The 23926-nt window shown below is 37.2% G+C and overlaps 3 protein-coding genes across 3 annotated transcripts in view; 1 reads left to right on the top strand and 2 right to left on the bottom strand.

Annotated features, from left to right (window-relative positions):
• Positions 1–23926, bottom strand: part of LOC144638092 (uncharacterized) — an 87687-nt gene that overhangs the window by 14836 nt on the left and 48925 nt on the right. The window lies entirely within an intron of this gene.
• Positions 1–23926, bottom strand: part of LOC144638393 (uncharacterized) — a 252085-nt gene that overhangs the window by 220119 nt on the left and 8040 nt on the right. Inside the window, 8 exon segments of the mRNA XM_078497606.1 lie at positions 745–1047; positions 1411–1719; positions 2129–2428; positions 3881–4028; positions 7986–8299; positions 8890–9075; positions 9496–9774; positions 11224–11397. Coding sequence (XP_078353732.1) covers positions 745–1047; positions 1411–1719; positions 2129–2428; positions 3881–4028; positions 7986–8299; positions 8890–9075; positions 9496–9774; positions 11224–11397 — 2013 coding nt within the window.
• LOC144638933 (pyroglutamylated RF-amide peptide receptor-like) lies at positions 14062–16280 on the top strand. Its single transcript, XM_078498214.1, has 3 exons — positions 14062–14098; positions 14223–15046; positions 16020–16280. The coding sequence occupies exons 1-3, from the start codon at positions 14062–14064 to the stop codon at positions 16278–16280; spliced, it is 1122 nt and encodes a 373-aa protein (XP_078354340.1).

The raw sequence follows: 23926 nt of genomic DNA, 5'->3' as shown, positions 1-23926 counted from the left end.
AGTTCGTAGAAATACTATACATTACAATTTTGTTTACTGAAGTCTTGGGAAGTGTTTTACATCAAGAACCAAAATAAGATTATTTTGCTGTGCAAACATTCAATCGTCTCTGATACGCGACTTTGCCAGCTCAACTGTGCACGGATGAAAATGGACATAATTCTTCCTATTAAATGAAAAGCATCTTCAAAGTATTCCGGCTTAAAAATGCTCTGGCTACCAGCCGTTTTTTAAAAGAGCAGTTATGCGTAAAGCTTGCTGCAAAAACATTGCGTGACTGACGTAGCGGTTTGGAGCTGTCAAAACAATCACCGGTTTCGCAATCCAAACGCTTGAATAACACAAAAATATATATATTTCACGCTAAACAGAAATCAGGGTTTTAGATAAAATTTTAAATAGAAGAGTGATTTAATAGCCGGGTTTAATAGCTCCTGCCGAATAAATATCAAAAGTGCGTGATTTGAATCCTGGCCAAGGAAGCGGCCGAGCGGGTCTGGAACGATTTACCGACAAGACTACTACGACGAAAAAATTCCCGGCGATTTATGAACCGGGCTCGGCCCAGTCTCTGCCCGGTTAATTAAGTTACAACTGAGGAAGTTCAAGACGGATTACGAACAACAAACGTAAAACAAGCCAATTTTTTCAAGATGAGCCGTCTGTGTGATAGCCAATCAATCACGGAATAGTAAAGAGATAAACACTTGTAACCTCTTCTTGTCATCATAGTTAAGTTCTTACCATCTTCCATTGTTTTCTCAACCACAATTGAACTGTTTGGTCCATCACCAACATAAGTGAATGCCAACACTAGGAATTCGTACTCTGTGTATTTATCAAGGCAAGTGACACTTGTAGTAAGAGATGTTCCATTATTAACGACTAAAGTCGTTGGAAACACTGAAGAGCCTTTCTTTTTGTAAAACAATTTAAATCCCTTGATAACTCCATTTCTGGCGTTTTCTGGTAATAATTCCCAGGATGCTGAAATAATGGTTGAACTGCTTGCAGTCAGAGTGAAGTTGCTGGGAGCTTGTGAAGGAACTGCAATCAAATCATTAATAATGTATAAATGTGGTCACTGTGCTGAGAAATCCAGTGCTGCTTGGAACAGACCGTCATATAGTAAGCAAACTGGCTATTTTGTTAATAAGTTATTCAGAGATTAAAACACACTAACCCGTCCCTAAAATCTGCTAAAAAAGTACTGATACAAATCACACATATTTAAATAGTTATATTTGGGTCTAGCACGTCATTTAACCCTATCACAATTTAATAATGTTGATAAATGCCGCAATTACAATTTACGTGTTTGCATATGCTTTTAGCAAGCTGGCAGGAACTCGTATATGAATAAACACAAGTAACCTTTCTAAAAAAATATAGTTATTTAGAATTTCGTACCATCTTCGTTTGTCCTCTCAACTTTAATAAAACTCTTTGGTCCGTCGCCAACAGAAGTGAAGGCCAACACTTGAAACTCGTATTCTGTGTATTTTTCAAGGCCAGTGACATCTTTAGAGAGAATTGCTCCACATGTACTATTAATGGTAATTGTGTTTTGTAACGCTGAAGAACCTTTCTTTTTGTAAAACAATTTGAACCCTCTGATAACTCCATTTCTGAAACCTACTGGTGGTAATTGCCATGATACTGAAATACTAGTAGAAGTGCTTGCAGTGACAGAGAAGCTGTCTGGAGCTTTTGAAGGAACTGCGGTTGAGATATTAAAGAATTACATTCAGTTCTCTGACAAACCTTCATTATAACATTAAATTATCATGATTACATTAAGACATTAACAAACCAAGTAATAGTACTTGACACATACATACATGACAACGCACATACATGTAATTACTACTAATTGCTTACAGTAATAAGTTTTGAACATTTAGAAAGAAAAACTATAGCTGAGCAACAAAGCTGTTCGTTTAAAGCCTAGAAAACCTTTGTGTTAAACTACAGTTCCAAACGAGGTTGTTTAATAAGAGATTTATTACACGAATTAATAATTGAAAAAAAGATGTTAGAACGATTGGCTGATTTCAGTTATTAGCCTTCTCTTAGCTGTCGTTAAGTCATGTAACAAGCGTCGTTGCCATCAATTGTGAGTTCTCACCATCTTCCACTGTTCCCACGGCCTTTATGGAACTCTTTGGTCCATCGCCATCAGAAGTGAAGGACAACACTTGAAACTCATATTCTGTGGAATTATCAAGTCCAGTGACAACTCTCGAGAGACTTGTACTATTGTAAGTTAACACGGTTGGTGACCCTGCAGAGTCTTTCTTTTTGTAGAACAGTTTAAATCCTCTGATGATTCCATGTCTAGCATATGTTGGTGGTAACTGCCAAGATGCTGTTACACTTGTATTAGAACTAACAGCCACATAGAAGTTACAAGGAGCTTGCGAAGGAACTGAAATTAAGCAGTACAACTGTAAGAGTACTAGAGTACAGCCAATTTAATTTTCAAATTTGCAAGTTTATAACATACATGAAAAATTTACTCGATTCTGATTGACTGAGACCAGTGCAGTTCAGTTGTAACACAAGTGTAAAAAGTGAAACATCAGTGCAAATTACACATCGATATTCTGGATTATGATTGGCTGAAAAGCCAATAAAAAATTGGACATCCATGTTATGGTCAATTGTCAGCTGTCAAAACAAGGTATCCGCTGACCAGTATCACAGGACCATACCGCGGGCTCAGGTGTACACCTCACCGAGGTCATGTGGTTTTTTAAGCTGACCGCTGACCAAGTTACTTTTTACCATTGTATCGCGCACTCAAATCTATATTGTCTTATCACAATGTTTGCGATTGGAGTTGACGATTTAATTCGGCTATGGATCTTTCTTGAGCAGTAAACGTTTAAAACTTCAATAAACAGTATCAGCAATAAGAGCATTTCCGAAAATAAGTGTGGAGCTCCGCTTTAGGCTTCGCCAAATTTTTTCATGTTTGTATTATTAATAAGTAATTATACGGTTTTTCTCGTTCAATTTGGAATGAATTTGCTCTTGAGAGTTTTTTAAAACGCTGAAATTGTACTCGCCATAGCAGCTCGTGCAATTTCAGCCTTTTGAAAAACTCACTCGTGAAAATTAAATTCCAAATTAAACTAAAAACCGTGTGATTACCTAGACTAATTGCATGTTTATTATAATTCTTGCTTGTGTTTGTTAACAGCAAAATTAATGGTATTAACTCTTAATTTTTAGTAAAAAACAAAATATCATGTGCTGGCGAATAAATTGTTTATTTATATAATTAATAGCCCTTCTCGGTCCATTAGCATTTTTTAATTATTTGTAGTTACACAATCAAAAGAATTCAAGCCAGCAGCTTTGCTGACTGACAAAACGTTAGTTAAATACACTGTTCATTAAATTGTTCGCAAGGAGGGCTGCTTTGAAGTTCAGATTTTATACCCTTATAATTATTATTTTTTAGAAAAAAAATTGGTTTTAACACAGCTTATTTTGTATGGACTCTTCCATATTGTACCTTTTAGATGGAAGACACAATTTTGAGGTTACAAATATCGTAACATTTTACTTTTGAGTTTTAAACTAATAGACTCGGACACATAACGACTTATCAGTTAAACGTTTCTGTCAGGCACACAAGTGACTGTGGCTGTGATATGTTGTTATTGCTTGCATAAAATAATTATATTTAATACTGAATTGATGTTGTGCACCAAAATCTGCACAATATTTGGTAACGAGCTTTGCTAAAAATTAATTAGTGTGCTTTCTGATTTCTGTTCCGAGGCAAACTACACTCAAATCTGAGTACAAAGAGCCATAGATGATATATTAATTTAACTTCACCAATAGTGACAACATGTGAATTTAATACCTGCAGATATAAGTATCCCAAACACTTCTACTCTCAAAGCCTTGCGACTGTTATAAGTTGTTGGCTGGAAACGGATGAACCTTGCACTTGCATATTCCATCAAACTGTGTTTAACTATATCATTCCTTCCAGAATTGCCATGGAACACCTGTGTTGGCAGTAAAAAATGTTGCAGTTTTAAAAAGTTGCTTTTTATGGCATGTCGTACATCGGCTAGTTAACATAAGTATGAGTGTTAAGTAAGTAAGCAAGTAACATGTAAGTAAATATAGTGTTTTTAATTAACCCGTAAAACAGCATCTAGTACTTAGTGCTAAATAACCAAGACTAAACAAGAAAACAAGAAAATGATATTGGTATCATGATCTAATAGAATCTATTTACAGTAAGTTACTATTTCACGGTTAAAGTAAAATCACCCAAGCATGTATAATAGTAGGCAAGTAAGTAGTAAGAAAGTTTAAGAAAGTAATTTTCTTTTTATTCATTCATCCACGTTATGCAGTGTTATGTAATATTGAAGTAACAAGCTGGAACATTTCAATGATAATTAACTAGTGGTACCTATCGGTAGAATTGCCAACGAGTACAACGGGAGAGAAGAAGGGTTATTAGGATAGTTGTAAATGTTAAGCTGAAAGTACGCTTTATGATCTTGGTCCAAACAATGTACCTTGCGCGTTTTCTTTGAAATTCTCGATTGTTTATGGAATAAAATGCGATTTTGTGACGGATAAATGGGGAAGGAATTCTAAAATAAAACCAAAGTTGTGGAGATTTAGTGAGAAATTTTTAAAAATCCATGTTGTTTGTCAATGAGAGTTTCAAGCAACTGCTGTTCGATGCCGCTCCTTTGGAAAGGCTTCTGCTGTTTTAAACATCTACAGACCTTAAACAAAGTGGCTATGAGCCACTAAACTCGGAAAATAAATTATGAAAGAATGATTTTTTGCCAAAGCAAATCATTTTGAACTTTCCACACTGCAGTTCAATCCACTCAACACATAAGTGATAACATTCAAAAAATTTGAGGTTTTGAAAGGTAAAGTCTGGTCGGACAAGTTCGTGGCCAAATATGGAACAAGTTTATTTTATTATTCTACCATAATACAATGCAGAAATGCTTTTTATCACTTTGGTTTTATTCTGTCCCGAGAATTAACTTATCACGCGCAATGCATGACGTCTCAAAATAATGTCACGTTGAATTATTGTTTGGTCGTCTGAGACACTGCAAATTGTGTTCAGGCAATAAGCTTTTTGGAAAATTAAACGCCCGGTTGCCCGAGAAAAAACCGACGTACAATCAAGGGGAAAATTGAAGAATAGGACTTTAATTTTATAAATTCGAAAAACGAAAAAAAAATTCAAATAGCTCTCTTTTGATCGATGAAATCCAAGACAACAAATCCGTTTCCGTGTTGTCTTTGAAGGCTGTGTTCACACTTGGTGCCTGGGAACGGTGCCCGAGAACATACCATTTTTTTTAAGTGCCCACGCCATAATTCGGGCAAAGTGCCTGTGCCCGAGTACAAGGTTTTTTTCTGTGTGTGAACACGACGCTATTTTTTGCCGGTGCTCAGGTACAAGTGCTCGGGCACTAAGTGTGAACACGGCCTAACCCAGACCCAACTTAATTACGCATGCAAATTTGTATGCCTTCGAAATTTTGGATATCTTGAAGCTTTGGAATGCATTTCTTGCCTTCATCTTGAATGAAATTAAATTAAAAACAAAGGTTTATTTAAATTTATTCCACAGTTCAATCGTTAGTTCGGGAATTTAGACTTGAAACCCCTTTGTTATCTGAGACGCATCTTGCCTGGGAATAGTTGCCAATGCATCGTGCGCGTGCTGAACAAATAAGAAGCGCGCTGATTGGCCAAACCTATAACAAACTGTGCACGTGCTGAACAGATTCTGCTGAACAGATTGGCTAAAAACATAACAAATTGTGTCGTCACGATCTACATTACATTACACTACATAACATTTTTGTTATGTTATGTTGTTTATATATATGTCTGAATTTATCAAAACCGGGTCAAAGAAAAGTGACGTCAGTATTCTTGAACTAGTAATACGTGACTCGCAGGGCCTCGCGAAGCTCTGGGTTGGGGAGGGAGGGGGGTGTTATAAATAAGGAGTGATAACCGGTTTTAACCGGTGATTTGTTATTGTTGCCTAGTAACGGACATGGCCGCGACACCCTCGTTCCCAGGGTCTACTCCGCTTTGAAAATGGCGGCTCTTTCTGGTTCGTAAAGAGGTATAAAGCGTTGGGAAGCGCAGGCTATTTTCAAAATCATCGACAAATTATTGGATATTCGCATTTTGGACATTTATTTCAGGGCATTAAAAAAAAAAAGAACGAACGGCAGGAGGATTCGAACCCTCCGCCCGCGCGCCCCTGATGGCCATGAAAGGTTTATAGCCTGAATAGGCGTTGAGGGAGTATTATGTGGAAATCAGTGTTATTTTAATCCGAAAAGAAAAACGATAAAAATGAAAGGCTCAGGATTCGAACTTACAAAAAAAAAGAAAAAAGAAAAAAAAAAAAAAAAAAACCTTAGCGGGATTCGAACCCCCGCCCTCAGTCCCGAAGATCTGATTTGAAGTTCGACGCCTTACCATTAGGCCACCAGCGCGCGGCCGTGTGACGTCATTTCCGCCAGACACCAAGCTCACAAATATATATATATATATATATATATGACCGTAAACTCCACACGAGATTTCATCCCGCCTGAGTCCTTTGAGGGACAAAATTATACACCCCGCTACGCTCGGCCTTCGGCCTCGCTTCGCGAGGAACAAGTGCGTTACTGCGCGAATTGGCTTAAAACGCCACAAGAAAGAAAAAAAAAGAAATACAGCGCTGCAAGGTGAAGAAGAGAGAGGAGAAGAGAAAAAAAGACTGACATTCCATTTAGTTTTTATATCATCGCGTTTACAGCGATTTCGCTTAAAACGTTAAAAAAAGTTCCTTGACCTGGTTTTGATAAATTCAGACATATTTATGTTTCTGAGATTTCTTCGCACATAAAATTATTCTCGCGAATCTATAAGTTAGGCCTTCTGGTCCTCCAGAAGGCCTGACTCGTTGGCAATAAAGTAATTTGACACTTGTGGCAAAATTCAGCTTTGTACATAGCTTAAATGTAAAACCTTTGCTTCATTCTGGAAAAAATAAAAGGTACTTTAGTCTACAAATTTAAACTGGAATAATGGAATCCTGGTTATTTCCTCATTTACTTAGTTGAACCAATTACTTGCGTGTATGATGAATGCCATAAATAAAATAACTGGAATTTTTATCATACACATACTACACTTTTAAGTTTTACACTTTTAGTCTTGCTAAAAACAATATGAGTACAATCTTTTTTATTTTTTCTGATCAGGACATCCACGAACGGTACAACCTGCTAAAAACAGTTTTCAGTACTTACCAGCTCTCGTATTTTGATGGGTCAGTGCTACAAACATTTATCAGTTTCCACTACAAAAATGGTATCAAACCAATGCCCAATCATTGCTGAAGAAGTTGTGGTCATTTTCATGACGTCACTTAGTTACCCTAGCAACTGTATAACCCGTTAAAAACACTCTTAATTTTCTCTATAACTCAAAGTTAAAAAAAATTCTCTGGAGCGGTTCGAAGAGCCACCTTGGAAAGCTAAAAATTACACAGCAGTCAATAATGTCAATAATCTCATCTAAGCGAACCAGTAAGCAGCAAAAACGTTTATTTTTTTGCATTTTTAAGTGTTTTAAGATCTGCCAAATGGTCAGTATTTTGCAATGCGTCTTGACAATACACAAACAGACCGCAACTTAAGTGTGAATCACCGATGTAAATTGCATTAATTGAAGAAAACAAAGTCAATCGGACATGTACATGCAAGAATCATTGGGCCGGTAATAAGGCAGAAAAAGGGAATTTTCCATTCAGCTGTGGAAATCATGAGCAGGCAGTCAAAATCTCATGATCATGGTTCACTTTTCTGCATGAGTCTCCTGCAATATTATAATTTTACTATCCTGTTTTAAATTATACCAACTTTATTGACGTTGTCTAAGGCTTCCTGTTTAATCACACCAACCTTTACGACATTATTTTCTTTATAGGTAGACCAATTATTGACATCGTCAATTAAGGACAACTGTAACTTGTACTTTGTTGTCCAGTGATCAGCAGTTGACTTTCCTTGAGTAGCTACAGCACAGATAATGAACTCATATTGCAGCTCAATTTGTAGGTAGTCATTAGCGTTGCCGTCAGTACTAGGTGACCATGCACCGATGCCATTCAGTCGACCCTTACCAGCTCCATTACCACTACTATATGATGAGGCTGTTAATCTGCTGTTTGGAAATGCATCACTGCTGGCCACACCAAGACCCTGTATTGGGCACGCTGAAATAGTATTACACATTTTACCATTTATTGCAATTTTACTGGATGTCTCTTAGATCAAACCCAAAACAACCTATGACTTTAAAGACACTGTGTCATGGCTGCATAAGGCCTATTTTATTGTTACAATAAAACTTAATGTAAGCGAAGAAATTACTTCTATGTATCAAAATGACAAAACCATAGCTTCATTACAAACATGTAATTAAAAGTAACAAGCAAATAAACAAATAAATGAGATTAACTTCTGCTGTTTAGCCTAAAATATCACAATTGGTTTTAGTCTTCTCCAATTTTTGTTCATCTGTAACTTTTTTTTGTATTTGCTGTGTTTCTTGAAATGTTCCTTCATTTTCCTTCACTTAATTTGGTAAAATATGTTTATATTTAACTGAAATCCGTGGCACACGCAGTTCTACTAAGAGAGGATATCGATAACTTACAAATTCGTGTGCATGAACATTTATTTTCTTTTTAACATAAAAAATACAGTATATGTATCAATAACTTGACACAATGTGCTCAAAGTTTAGGTCTGCAACACCACATACATTATTTAACAAGTCATAATATATGAACATGCTTCATACCTCTTCTCTCAGAATAAACTTCAACTTCACAAAGTGTGAATGACACATCATTTTTTAAATTTCTGATGGTCGCATATCTCCCTTTTAAACTGGGATGGCAGAAGAATGATGCCCCTTTTCCCACAGGAACACTATAAGAACCACCACACTTAGGATTTACAACACCTCCACCACTGGATATAGCACCTGTGAAATTAAACAAAATTACTGTAAAGTTTCTAAAAGTAGCGACTACATCGGTGTTAAGAAATCCAGAAAATGGTGATTCCCCAAAGGTAACAACTACTACTTTACCATAACCTACCATTAATTAAATTATCATCATTAATAGAACTTTGGTAACAGCATAGAGTACAGTGTTCACAGGGAATGACTGGTTAAAACTAATCAACTAAAACTTAGAAACTGCCACACCTTTTTTACACGATATGTACATGTATAGTCAGCAATTTGAATTAATTGTAAAGTATCCCTGTTCTGTTTAGATATGGAGGTCTGTAAGTATTGCATAAATTTAGCGATGATAGTTACTATAGATAACACTGTTTATAATAAAAAAAAATTAAAGCGCATCAAATAAGTTATCAACTGAAAGTCCTTACTTACCCTTAATGTTGCCAACTCTTATCTCAAAATTATCCAATCGATTTCCGCAATTGCACTCTGTCCCTCTGTTGACTACATATACTTCAGACACAGACTCCTCTTGTTCCAAGTCTACTCTCCACCAGGGTTGATCAGTTCTGAATGTCTGTGTACATGATCCCACAACATCTCCAGGCTTCCGAAAATAGGTGTTGCTATTTCCATCCACTGCTAAACTACTTTTTCCTTTCCAATACTGGCCACTGAATTGAACTGTTGGTTTGCGAAATGCTAGATTTTCTAAAAAAAACACATAGTGACAATTACCTAGCTGTCATGAAATTAGTGGTTTAGTGTCCTTCAGTAAAAAAAATAATAAGTGCTTATCATATTTGTACATGTATAGGAAGTTGTCAAGAAATAAAAGGCCCAATCTAGGTTTTCTTCAGACAAAACATCCATGTAGTACTACATAAACAATCGAACCTTTTGTTTTGGAAGTGTTTAACTTTTGTGTGTTTAACATTTGCTATCGCCTTAGGTCAGCTTAAAGGGACTATGTCACGGCTAAGTTAATCTTATGTTATTAAATTTTGCCAAATATTCGCTATGAATCTAAATGTTTGCAGAGAAATTAATTCTTTGATACTAAATGACAAAACCATAGCTTCCTTGCAGCTAAATGTGTCTCACGGGCGTCATAAATTAAAGTTACAAGCAGACAAGATTAACTTTGAAAACTGTTCCGCCGGACCATATTTCAAAAGCCCACATCGCAATCCGTTTCAATCTTCGACACTTTTGGCCATCCGTACCTTCTTTTACATTTGGTGTGTTATTTAAGTATTCCTTTACTGTTTTAAGAGGTTATTTTATACATTTAAACAAATTTGATGGTCATTTCCTATGCCTAAGTTTGGCTAAAATCCGTGACACGGTCCCTTAAAGTTACAGGGTTTTTCTCTTCATATAAAAAGCGTTAAGAAGGGTGCTGCTGGGACAAGGGTTGGGCAATGCACAGTACATACACGTTAATTAATGTAGATCTTCTCAAGACCAGGGATAAAGTTATGTTTAATCTCGCTGCTCATTCAAAGTAACTGCAAAATGTGGTAGCTGTTACTTTGCAGTTGACATTGTCTTTTACTGTTCATATGGATGATAAGTTATAGTACAATGTAAGTAAGTAAAACATTATTTAAGCAGAGTAGCCCATTCAGCTCATGAGCTGGTGTCCACTGTCCAGAAGGGCCCTGCAGCTAAAAACTCATAAAAAAATCTAAAGAGATAAGAAAAAAAAACTACTAAGCTTAATTACAAGATAGAACAATAATTTACATGAAAATTTAAAAAAGATAAAAAAATACTGAGCTATAATTTACAATAATATTTACAAAGAAGGCAAAAAAATGTTACTAAAATTTCATGAAAAAAAAAAAGAAACGTTTTGCTAGGCAGCAAAAGGTCTGTATACATTTACTGTTGGCGTTCACTATATTTACAGAAAGTTTGTTGAAAATCCCTGCTCCACATTAAAGAAAGGTGTTCTAGTTATGGTGTATAGCTGTACATGTATCTTCAATTTTGTGGGAAAGCAGAATAAACTAAAGAACTACTTATGACATTAATAGACTTAATACAGGTACATGAAAATTACAATAGCTACACATATAGAGACTGAGTGTAAGGTGTAAGTACCAAAGTTATACACTACAGTCATGTACTCATGTATAAAATAAATAATTATACCTCGTGAGTAAACTTCCACCTCGCATAGTTGGAGAATTTGATTTGTTGTGGTCAAAATACCAACATATCTGCCAGTCCTCAGTGGGTTTATGAAACATACAGCTGACGCTTTGAACTGAATAAAACTGTAGCGTCCTTCACATACGTGGTTGTTTTTCACAGTTGAGGAGTCACCTGGATAGTTATAAAACAGAATATTATGTATTATATATCTCATGAATGTGTACAAAGTCAGATGGGATCCAAGTGGTATCATATTAAAGAATACAGTTTTGTTCGTTTTCTAAATAAACTAGAAATAAGGTATTACAGGAATTAGTAGTTAATTAAGTATTGAGCTGGGGAGCTAAATGAACCGGCTGGGGTTTCAAGTTAGCTCCCCGTACAATTAATGTTATAAATAGTATAAAGAGCAGGTGATTAATATATAAGAAACAATAGGGAAAGGCCTTACGAATTTACAAACTTAAGTTTAATGGAAAATCAATTTAGTTTTTGTTCTGACAGGAGGTAACGTTTTATTTGCTTGGGAAATGCTAACACACTTAAGTTTGAGTAGTCAACTGATGATTGTCATGAATCTAGGTGCCGTATGGTTCTAACAACAACACTGAACATACAGTCATTTGTGGTATATTAATAGTATTTTTGGATCAAGTCAATAACAATCGACCATCCCGCTTTAATTAGGTATTCTGTACTGAGTGATTACTCAATTAAGCTTAAAAACAGCAGGTGATTAACATGTTTAAAAAAAAATCACAGGTTCAGCTCCACGCTCCACACACCGCAAAATCCACAAATCGCCGCAACAAAAACGTTTAAAAGTTCTCTTAAAGCTATAAAAGTCATAAGATAGGAAAGAAAAAAAGACAAACTGTCATGGTATAACATGTATTCAACAATTTTAAAGTAATTGACATGGAAATCTAGCAAATTGTGGCCGGAGTCATTCATTGTGAAAGTAAAAGCAGATAAAAGACTGCACGAAAACTTTGCAAGCTTACAAACTTCACAGACTGACGAAGGTATTGAGAATAAAGGTTAGTTCCACCAACACTGCTTTAGAAATTTATTAGGAATTTACTTATTCCGAATTCTTTGGTTTTTGCCGAATAACAGACTTGGCAGAAAGGACTGAAAGCACGTAAAACTGAAGATATAATTCAAGCGCGTACGTACAAGAACTCAGCGTCAGGTTCTGCCATCAAAATAATTCAAGTTCATCGCAACCAATTTGATCAGTTTTAATTCCTTTCAAATAACATTTCCGAGTAAATGTTGAATGGAACAATATCCATGTTATGAAACCGGGCCTGTTTATGGTGTTCCTTCTCATATGTTTGCCGTCTGTGTTTTCGTTTTATTCTCTGAACAGTTTCTGTCCAATTAATTTCTTTTCTTAGAAAACCGCTGTCGGTGAAATTAGGCCAGTAACTTGGCAGAAGATCAAATTTAAGGGCCTGTAAGCGCGGAATTGAGTAAATTTTGTTCAGGCTTGAACGCGGTACATGGATCGACTAAAAACGCGGCTTTACGACGAATAGTCTCCAGGAGACAACTGACATTTTAGGCCAGTTATCCAGCAAAGTTAATTTTATCACAGTAAAGCTAGTCTATTTTCCAACAATTTCAAAAGCTTTGCGACTTTGATTCTAGAAAACATAATCCTGTTTTTTTTTTAAAAAAAAAAAAAAAAAAAAAAAACGTTTGACATTGAATTGTATCCGCAAACAGTGTCACAGTTTCGTGCCATTTTCTTTCCTTTTAATTTTTTTTTCGATACCTGAATTTTACTTTTAGTTTTGTTCTCTTAAGCGCAAATTGTAAACCCAATAATGTACTGCGGAAAATTGAAAATTGAAATCTATAATCTTTGTAGGGATATTTAAATATCAAACAACAGAATGCTGTTCCTCCAGTACTCTAAATTTACATAGCAGTTAATCAAAAGCCCGTGAAAGTAAAATACTAGATCCGTGAGATATAGACCTCCCGCTAACGACAAAACGAATTTTAATTACTGCAGCAAATGATATTTATTTTATTAATTAAACATGAACCAGTGCAAAGGGAACAACGTTTCTATGGCAGCCATGCTGTCAAAGGGTGTTCCACCGAAATTAAGTGTTTTTTAGCTTAGTTTTCTCGTTTTATGACATCTTGTTTTTGACAATTATCCATTGAGTTTTATACTTTTTCATCCTTGATTATGGGACTCTGTCACGGGTATTTTAATGATATTTGGTAAAAGTACTAAAATTGGCGAAAAGGTCTTTTTGTACATGAAATGCACCTAGTACATCAAGATGGAGATATAAAGTAAATTGCTGTTGAAGAATTTTAGATTGTAGTTGTAGGTTGTAGATTGTAGATTGTAGATTGTGGATTGTAGTTTAGATTGTAGTTGAAGGATTTTAAATTTTAGGTGTTTTCCAGTCCACCAGGACAAAACTTGTAAAAAAACTCAGCCTGACGTTTTCACAGTTGAGATCTTAAAAGTTCCTGACAGCATCACAACAATATAACTCGGTTATCGCTTAAGTACACTTGCATGGTCATTTCTTAACAAAATTGGACCACTATTCGTAGTTTCTATATGTCTTTAGACTCTTGATTTTTTGAAGTGAAACTGGTGACAGCGTCCCTTCAAGTTAACGTTTTTCGATCTTATGAAATTAATTTTAGAGTTTTTTTGACAATTTAACGGTAGAATTTAAAAAAGAATGACGACTTAACTGATACATTATAGTTATATTGCCACTAAAACCGGCAAATGTTTGGATGCTTCTCACGCCATATAAGTTTGGTTACTTTAACGAAAATACTTTATGATGCATGTGGAAGCCATGTTTGCCTCCTCCACGGAAAGGATGTAAGAAAAATAACCTCTCCCAAGAAGTCACTGGAAACAAACCGTTTACTTCCTATTGGCTAAAAGAATGGTTCTGGGCATTCAAGCATATCTTTATAATTAATTGCAATTTGTTCCTCGACAGATTCTCAGTACACGGCTGGCCTAAAATACAGGAAAGTGATTTTCACCAGCGCCATCTTGTTCACCTTCCTGGTGTCTGTGATCGGCAACTCTCTTGTGATCTACGTCATAACCAAACATCACTCCATGAGAACATCAACGAATTGTCTCATAATGAACTTGGCGGCTTGTGATCTTTTAAATACTATGCTCCAGACACCCAGATTTATTAAGCAGCTCTATAGTGGGGATGCTTGGTTTGGGGACACTACAGGAACGGTCATTTGTAAACTAATCGTGTTTGGAGGATCTGTTTTGCTGATTTGCTCTATTTTAAACTTGGTTCTCATCGCCATTGATCGATTTCTTGCCGTCACTCGACCAATGAGGTATAAATTATTAGCGAAGTGGGTGGTAAAAATTGGAATTTTAGTTATATGGCTGACCTCAGCTCTTTTATCTGTAAACTCGGTATTGGTGACTAAAGTTAAGTACTTTGCCAAAGGCGGAAAGCCAATATGTATCAAGTCTGAACACAGCTCGCCAGAAGAGTACATATCTGCTTCATGCATAGTTGGCCCGTTTGTTGTTTTAGTTGTGCTTTATTCTACAATTTGTTACCGTCTTTGGCGACGAAACATTCCTGGTGAGGTTTCCAACAATCAGCGTGCCCTTGCTATTCGTACAGCACAAAAGGTCACTGCTTTAATGATAACAGTTGTAATAGTGTTTTTTGTTTCATGGGCGCCAGCCTTTGTTGTCATACTGTCCGACCTGTTTGATGCTGAATCAGCTATTTATATTTTAATCTGCAAGGAATACCCCTCCTTGTTTGCCTTCAGTTACTTAACAATTATTCCATGAGTCCGCGTTGGATACGAGGTGGTAAATAGCCAACGAGGCGCGAAGCGCCGAGTTGGCTATAACGACTCGTATCCAACAAGGGCGAATGGAATAATTGTTTTATTAAATTCTTCTCAAGTTAAAATCGAATGGACATTTTATTTTCATGTAAACGAAGTGATAGTATGAAAAGGCGCGAAAATTTCTGGCGCGGTGTTCACTTCTTGAGTTGAATGAAACATACGAGGAAAGCGAGCAAGAGAGTTTTCTTCAGAAGATTTTCCTCAAACAATCCCCTCTAAAGTCTTCTAAATATCCTGGAAATTGTGACAACAGTTAAGATTTACGAGAAGATCCGAAGCAAAACCTTTTCTGGAAACAACAAGTCTTGTGCAAGTCGAACGAAGCAAGTGTTTACATTGTACTTCTTTACGGCTCCACGGCTGTCATCAAGACTGCTATATTATTTGAAGCGAAATTGAGCTCAAAGTGGAACAGGTTTATTAAAGTATGAAAGGACAAAACCAAGATTGAAAAGTAACAAACTTTACTGAAGTGCTGAGCCTAGTTTTATGACGTACAATGAATGAAACTGTGTCAGTTTGCCGTTTTTTTGTAAATTATTTTCTGCTTTTCTACTTTATTCACTCGCTCTTGTTGTGCGTTCAGTTTAAAAGTATTATTAATTACACTTTTCGCATCTATCCTTTTGTTTTGCGTAGTTTAATTTACTATGGCATTTCTTTGGTTTTTGTAGGCACCGCTAATTATTTCTTGTTCATAAAGCTCGCCAAATTTGCTGTTCAAAACCATTTTTTTGATGGAACTGTCGCTTCCCGAAAAAAATTTAGTTTGGCAACAGTAACGCAATCATTTTCCAAATAAGGTCAAACTAAGGTATACGAGCTGACAACCGGGATTGAGTGAACCAATCAGAATGCTAGAAATGCAATATCAGTGGCTGAAAATTTAATAATGGTTGATATTGAACAGCTGCGCGTGTAATCCATGCTTGTATTTTATATTTATCGAAAGCTTCCGTCAAAGTCTGAGAACTGCCTGTTCAGGATGTGTACGTGAATTTAGACTGTGCCATATTGCCGGACAAGAAAGGCGATCTGCAGAAACTGGAGAAACATTGAGGAATAGGCAAACTTTGAACATTTTCACTCAGGAAGAAAGAGTTATCGAGTTGACCGCGTACTCCACTGGAAATCACAACGCTGCACCTCCTTAGACTGAAGGCAGTGTGCAAGTACAGAATCGACATAAAAAGTACATTAATAGGTCAGCTATTGCTGTGAAATCATATCGGTTATAAAACTTAGATGAAACAACTTTTAGTAACAATTTTAGTAACTTTAGTTTAACCTCGTCTTACTCTACATGTTTCCCTTTACATTGTAAATAGTTACTAGAAAAGGAATACGAATTATTGAAATGACAGTCATATTTCCAAAAATTCACTGCACCTGCGAATGCTTTGCTGCAGAATGGTTGCTTAGTAACATGTCATGAACTGTTGACGATACACTGACGTCCTAACACGAGCTATTTCTGACAGGAATTGGGAACTATCCGAGTAATTCCAACTAAAAAAGATTTACTAACAATCATCACCAATAAGGTGACCAGCCACTTGGATCACCGTTTTGCCGGGATCTGATAACTCCGGATTGATTGCGCTCTGTTTGATTTCTGGGACATTTGTATCTTTGTTGATGATCAAACTGGGCATGTTTTGCACAACGAAATGTTGCTACTGACACAAGTGTACTAGTCATAAATTTCTTTGCACTTTGATAGGCCTTAGTTTGAGTTGAAAATTAAACCATAGGGAAAGCGAGGAGGACGCGGCCTGGGACCAGCTGGTTATGGACAGGGCAAGAGAGATGAGATGGAGGCTTCAAATGTTGCAAGCTACAGAGAGACGCACTATAGAAATTTAAGATTTGATTCAAAATAAACTAGGCTTTAAAACGCACTCTTATCACAGAATGTTATCATTTATTTACTGGTGAGAGATATAATAATAAGGAACCATATGCCGGAGTATTCGTCAGTGTGTACGTCAGTGTAAGACGCAGCAACCTGAGGCTTTATTTCCGGACCAAACAATGCAGAGTTCGATCTTGCATTAGCCGGAGATGTAGTTCAGTAAAGTTGGTTAGTAATCCTACGTACATCTTCATTACTTCATGGTTAATTTTCGAAATACTTTTCTAATCAACGTTTAATAATGTTTTCATGAAACGATGTCCTGTTTTTCCCCTCGAATTTACAAAAAATAATAATCAAATTATAATAAGTTATTTTCCTACAAAAGCCCCCAAAAAGGTCCACAAGGAAAGCATAATTCAAAAATTCTGCACCAATAAATTTCGATTATTGTATGATTTTTTTTATGATGAGATGGAAGAGGATTTTAACCAATATTGATTCAGGCGAAAGACAGTAAATAAACACACGAGTTTTAATTTTTAAACGTAAAGAATATTTAAAGTGACAGTGCAAAAAAAAAAAACATCCCTTAACACTGGCATTACTTTGTCTGTCAGCATCATCATCAAGGCATCTTTTCTCAAGTAAAGAATATAAATCACTTCTGAGCGATCACCGACAAACGATCCAGAAAGCATTTCACTTTTTAACTCGGAAAAGAGTTGTAGTGGGCGAAGTGAATTCACTCCTTCCATCCTTCACTCGATTCCTGTAAACATAGGCACGCAATACGTGCAAGTGTTTTACGGCCTCTAGAGAATTAGTCTTAGACCTGTCCTCTGATAACCTACATTTCTAGTTAAGTTGGATAATATTAACATGCCTAATTACCAGCCGAAATATTGTATTAATGCCAGTTTTCTTGAAATACCGTATTTATTCAGCTTTAAGCCGAGACTCTAAACGTTTGGTTTTTAGAAACAGTTAGACTCCGACAAAAAAACCGAAACACTCGGAAAAAAGCCGAGACCCTGGAGACCCAATATTTTTCGTCGCATCTCTTCTACAATAATTATTTCTGCCTGAGACTGTTTCTGTTCCTTTCATTCTGTTCCTTTCTTTAAGTTTAGTTCATTTGCAGAATCATAGACTACGAGCAGTCCCTATTTTCTCGCAGAGTTCGAAAAAAAATTTCGCTTCAAACTCGACGGACTCTGCGAAAAAATAGGGACTGCTCGTAGTCTAGCAGAGTCACTGCTAACGTGACTTTTCAAGAGAAGGAGGGTCAAGAAGGAATCGATCTATTTGACTTGTCGCGACACCAGAAACTGGCCAATCAGAAGCGTTCGTTCCCACGCGCTTGGTAAACATTGTAACACGATCTGACAGAAATCGGCTGCATGTAATATTTTTGTTCAAAAGCGAGAACTTAAAATACCACGACTTCTGTCACGTTCTCTGCTAAAAGAAACCACTTCAGAAGAGTTTAATTGGATTGAGGATACTCGACAAATACTGGTAACAGCACATGTTTCGTTTTGATGACATTTAAAGTTCACCCGCTTGATCTGCTTGATCTTTTCGCTAGCATCTGAAGATTCACTAAATCATCATCAAACATCCCGTAATCTCTGGCGATTTTGCAGTTGTTCTGAACTGTCTCTACCTCGGCGACAACTTTCAATTTGAAGGTTTAGTTCTTTGAAAACCAGTAGCTTTTGGCATGATGATCGATAACTGCTTTTCGGAAGAATGCGTGATTGTTTGAGATGGGATTCTGAACTCAAGTGAATGTTTTGTCACGCTTGTGTACGGTTCTATTATAAATTCATTCTTTATCAGTGATTTGTTGTTTTTCAATTACATAGTTGTGATTTAACGAATATGTTGATTCGCTGCACGTGGATTGTTTTATAGTTTGAAGGAAAAATCAGGTCTCGGCTTACAGCCGAGTGATCTGGGTTTATTTTTTGTCAGAGTCTAACTGGTTCCAAAAACTAAAAGTCTAGGGTCTCGGCTTATAGCCGAAAAAATACGGTACATGCATGCTTAACTACCAGCCGAAATATTGTATTAATGTCAGTTTTCTTGAAATAGACCAAAACTTAATTTTTCTAATGATATGATTATTTTGCCTAACCTTCAAAAAACAAAAAGGAAAAATAAAAAGAAAGAAAACAATTTGCAACCGATGGGAACTCTATCGCTTGCCCTTTCGGCCTGCTCTCGATGAGCGGCTAGATGACAATGAAACTAAACTAACATTTGTTTTAGCAAATCTCTCCTTGTCAGTTTGTTGTTTTCGATTCTTGTTTCATAATAACTTTTCCGAGTTTAGTGGCTCATAGCCACTTTGAATAGTTATTAGTTCTTTAATTTAGATTGTGTTGCCGCAAACTAAGTGATATGTCAATATCTGGTCTTGGGTGGCTGATTTTAGCGAGCTGTGTGTGGGTGGCTATTTGCAAAGAACTTATTTCAAATCACAATGAAACAGACCCCAAGAAAGGTGAGTACAATAAACCATTTCGTGTTGGCGAGAAATTTAATGTTCGTACAGAATCCCGGGTCACATCACATATTTTCAGTACAATTGTATATTTAAATATTCTCAGTTAGCACAGTTAAGACGCCTGACAAAAGATTAAACTGAAGTAATATAGCTTTGCTGCTAAAGGCACACTTGTGCTAAAACCTGTCTCTCCGGCGAAATAACTGAAAACTCAACTGGATACACCGATTTCACAAATGGCGGACGCGCGGAAAAAAACTGGTACGAGACATGAAAACGAGGCGTTTTAGGATAAACAACTTTCGTGTTACAAGGGGAATAGAGTGAAAATTACGCGATTTCTGAAGTTTTTGTTTGTTAAACGGGGAAATAGACCGTTTTCCTTCCAAATTTTCGAGATTAAGGAATTCTTAACGAGTTTACAGTCTACTAATTATTCTTGTTTCCGTGTTGCAAGCAGAAAGGGACCGTAGATCTGCAGGGAAACAGAGTTAAAGTTTTTGTTTTCAAAAGGAGCTTCGACAACTGTTGGCCGGTAAAATTTTACACGGACCGATATCAAAACTAATTTTCAGACGCTGTCAAGGTATGTTCTTTTCCAGACGCTGTCAAGGTACGTTCTTTTCACTTTTGTGAAAGCAAACGAAAAATGCTAACTCTGTCTCCTTGCGGATCTTAAGTAGAGCACGCGGTTCAAGACCGGCTTTGAAATAACAGCTGCGTTATGGGGACTTGACAAGTCAAACTTCAACTTCAGACACCTTGTCCGGTCACATATCCTTTAAGCAATTTTTATTTACTATTATTCCTTCGCTTTTTAATTATTTTTATACTTCACAAAACACCTTTGTTGTGCTAAGGCAAATCGTTGAAATGTTGACAAATTAAATAAAAAGACGGAGACTACCGGTATTGAATTCCAATGCTATGATATGTTTCTTCTTTGTAATAAACCATTAAATTTGAGAATACTTTATAAATAAATAAAAATCGCTCTGATAATCTCAGCTTTATATAAATTAATGCAGAAGGCGTAAAAGCTTGTAAAATGAAGCGAAAGCGTGAATATTTGTTCTATCAGTTGGACCTTCGTCGTAGTTGCCTAGCACGTGATAACTGATTTCTTCCCGAGATTAAATTTCATGTCGTTCGACGCTGCAGAAGGAATCCCAGTAGATTTCACTAAATTTACAGAATTTAAAATAGCCTTATTTTCCTTCATGACTTGGGGAACATTGTGATGATCTTGTTCACTGAAGATTGTGTTGAACATTTACTGTCCGCTTCACTTATAATATATTAATGCAGGATTAATGTAAATCCTTTGCGTGGAGCCAACTGATGTTTTATTTTTAATCGAATTAGCCGCTTCTTTGAATACAATTTATTTTCTAAAATGCAAAAATCTACTCCTACTAAGTCCAAAAAAAACTACTATTAAAGTCGACTGAGAATAACACGTTTTTATTGATGCGTTTCAGGTATGTATAGACAGTATAGTGATCACGTATGGTTATTTCACCAGAAAAAAATAAACAAACCGGCCCGAAAAATCGTTGTTACGCATTTTTCATAAACGTACATGTATGTTTACAAAGGTAATACATTTTTGCGCGTTTATTTTCGATATTCTTCAATGACTCACCAAAATCCTTAAGAAAATGTGTACACTCGTCTGGATACCGTAGCTTTCTTGAGGAGTCCGAGGTTTGAAATGTTTGGCGACCAGCCGTATTTCAAGCCATGTGCAGCCCCGGGTTTTGCTTAGAACCGGAACAAAGCGACAAATATTAGACCGCGAACTTATTTCGAACTCGTTTATCTCGAAATCAACCTAGAAAGCGATTTAACACCCCCATTTAACGGTGGAGAGCTTCAAAACTCCTGTAATTTTCCCTTTTCCCCTTGTAACACGAAAGTTGTTTATCCTAAAACGCCTCGTTTTCATGCATTAGTACCAGTTCTTTTCCGCGCGTCCGCCATTTGTGAAATCGGTGTATACATCCCTGCAAAGCTAAACCTAGCAAGCTTCTCTTTATGAAATCGGATTCTCATCACAAACTGCTTCTGCACCATGTTCCGCCCTTTTAAAAATGTTTCTACGTCCAGCTCATTTTGTTTACAGGCCCGTTTTCACAGGCAATTTTTATCGCGCTTTCCATTGCAATTTGTGTGGTGCTCGAGCTGGCGATAAGATTCGCACGGAAATCGCAAATGTAAACTAGCGGGAACAAAATCGGCGCTAGTTTACACTGGCGATTCCACCATTGCGAGCTCGAGTGCGACAAAAGTTGCATTGGAAAGCAATTGCATCAAAAATCGCCTGTGTAAACGGGCATGTACAAGAGAAACCCAATTTTGCGAACTATTATCATACTTTCTCGATCATTTTAACATTTTTTTATATATTTACGGTGAAAGCGCCCGAGCATACCAGCGAAAATGCAAAAAGAAAATTGATCACGAAATTCACAAACCTCCTACATTAAAATTCATATAACAGTTTATCAAAAACTCATCCTCGGAGACCCAGGGGCAGTTAGTGGGGGCGACGGGCAGCTTATCGGGACAACGGGATTTTCGGGCGAAAGTTTACAACATAGAGCGTAACAGGCCCTGGGCACTTTGTCTTACCGAACCAGTTCCAGAAGCGTTTGAACTCCTTCTTCTTGATTGGCCACAAAGATATTTTTGTGGCCAATCAGCGAGGTTGACCAGAAAAGCGACTCTGACGTCTTCTTACACGAAGTTGTTTTCCTCATAGACTCGTCGTTGTTGTTAAGCCCGTCCATCGGATGATACTACGTGGGTCTCAGATAAAAAAGCAAAACAAAAACAAAACAACGAGGCCTGGAAATATGTTAAATGTAGCATAGCGCAAGGAAACCAAAAGTTTTTAAAGCTATACGCGACAACCAAATCCGTGTAATGCTTCAAGACAGGGATGTATACCAGCCGATCACGGATAAAAGGCGAAATCCAACCTCCAAAACAGAGTCAGCCCTTCAGAAGAAGCTTCTGGATCTCAAAAGGCAGGGCAATTTGACAGAATCAGAGTACTGGAGACTCAGGCCATCCGAGTCTACACCAGCAGCCTTTTACGGACTTCCCAAGATACACAAGGTAAAGCTGGAACCCAAAGAAGACCACTTTACTCTGCCAAGAGAGGCAACGCCTCAAGTTCCGTTAAGACCAATTAACAGCTGTATTGGCAGTCCGACATACCAGCTTTCCAAGTATTTGGCGTCCATCTTAAAATCCCTCCAGAGCGAAAGTGGCTTCCCTGTCAGGAACGCTAAAGAATTTACAAACTTTATAAGCAGCCAAGTAGTAGCCGAAGACGAACAAATTGTGTCCTTCGATGTTGTGTCTCTCTTCACTTCAATCCCAGTAGATTTGGCGATAAATATTGTTCAACGCAAACTTGGTGAGACAACTGAATGGAAAGCCCTTACAAGCTTGACACAAGCTCAAATTCTCGATCTACTCTCCTTCGTACTTAACAACAGCTATTTCTCATCTGAAGGAACTCAGTAACACCAAGTATTTGGCTGTGCGATGGGATCGCCTGTCAGCGCAGTGATCGCCGAATTAGTCATGGAAGAGATTGAGGAAAAGGCCTTAGCCTCTGCACCAGTAAAACCGCGCTGGTGGCGCCGCTACGTTGACGACTCTAATGCGTGCCTAAAGAGTGAAAGCATCAGAGTTTTTCACAGCCATCTGAATTCCATTAACCCTCATATCCAATTCACGATAGAAATGCCGACTACAGGCGCGGAAGGCCAAACCATAGCTTTCCTTGATACAAGTAACACGGTATCTGCGAGTGGTCAAGTGGAAGTGGGCGTGTACAGGAAACCCACGCACACAAACAAATATCTCGCCTTCGAGTCACATAGTCCCGCGCAAAGCAAACGAGCTGTAGTAAAGACACTAATGGATCGTGCCAAATATCTTCCCTCGACCTCTCAGCGGAAACAGAGCGAAAAACAACAAGTAATCGGTGACCTTAAAGTCAACGGATACCCCCAAAGTTTCATCGATCGTTGCCTTGTTTCGGCTCAAGAAACCATACAGCCAGAAAACCAAGAAAGTCAAGAGAGTCCAAGGGGTTACGCTTCAATCCCTTACATAAAGGGTGTTTCCGAGAGAGTTCGACGTGTTCTTAGCAGAGAAAACATAAGAACCACTTTCAAGCCTGTTAAAACACTGGGCAGTATCTTTAAGAAACCAAAAGACCGCCCCGCCACAAATCAGATCAAGGGAATTGTGTACAAAGTCAAATGCAAAACATGTGATTTTGCCTATGTGGGAGAGAGCAAAAGATCATGGAATTCGCGCGGCGCAGAGCACAAGCCTGGCACAAGATCTAATAACGAAAGCGCAATAAGATTTCACGCGGAAACAACAGACCATGACATTCATCCGGA

This window comes from Oculina patagonica, chromosome 14 (assembly GCF_052425735.1).
Source record: "Oculina patagonica isolate OP01 chromosome 14, crgOcupat, whole genome shotgun sequence".
In the NCBI taxonomy this organism is placed as follows: domain Eukaryota; kingdom Metazoa; phylum Cnidaria; class Anthozoa; order Scleractinia; family Oculinidae; genus Oculina; species Oculina patagonica.
The sequence above is the reverse complement of the archived record's forward strand: the minus strand, read 5'-3'. Positions and strand labels throughout refer to the sequence as shown.

Coding starts and splice junctions, on each gene's coding strand:
- LOC144638933 (XM_078498214.1), top strand. CDS start 14,062: ATGTGGAAGCCATGTTTGCCTCCTCCACGGAAAGGAT. Junction 14,099..14,222: donor GCCTCCTCCACGGAAAGGAT/GTAAGAAAAATA, acceptor GTTCCTCGACAG/ATTCTCAGTACACGGCTGGC. Junction 15,047..16,019: donor CCTTGTTTGCCTTCAGTTAC/TTAACAATTATT, acceptor AAAATTTAATAA/TGGTTGATATTGAACAGCTG.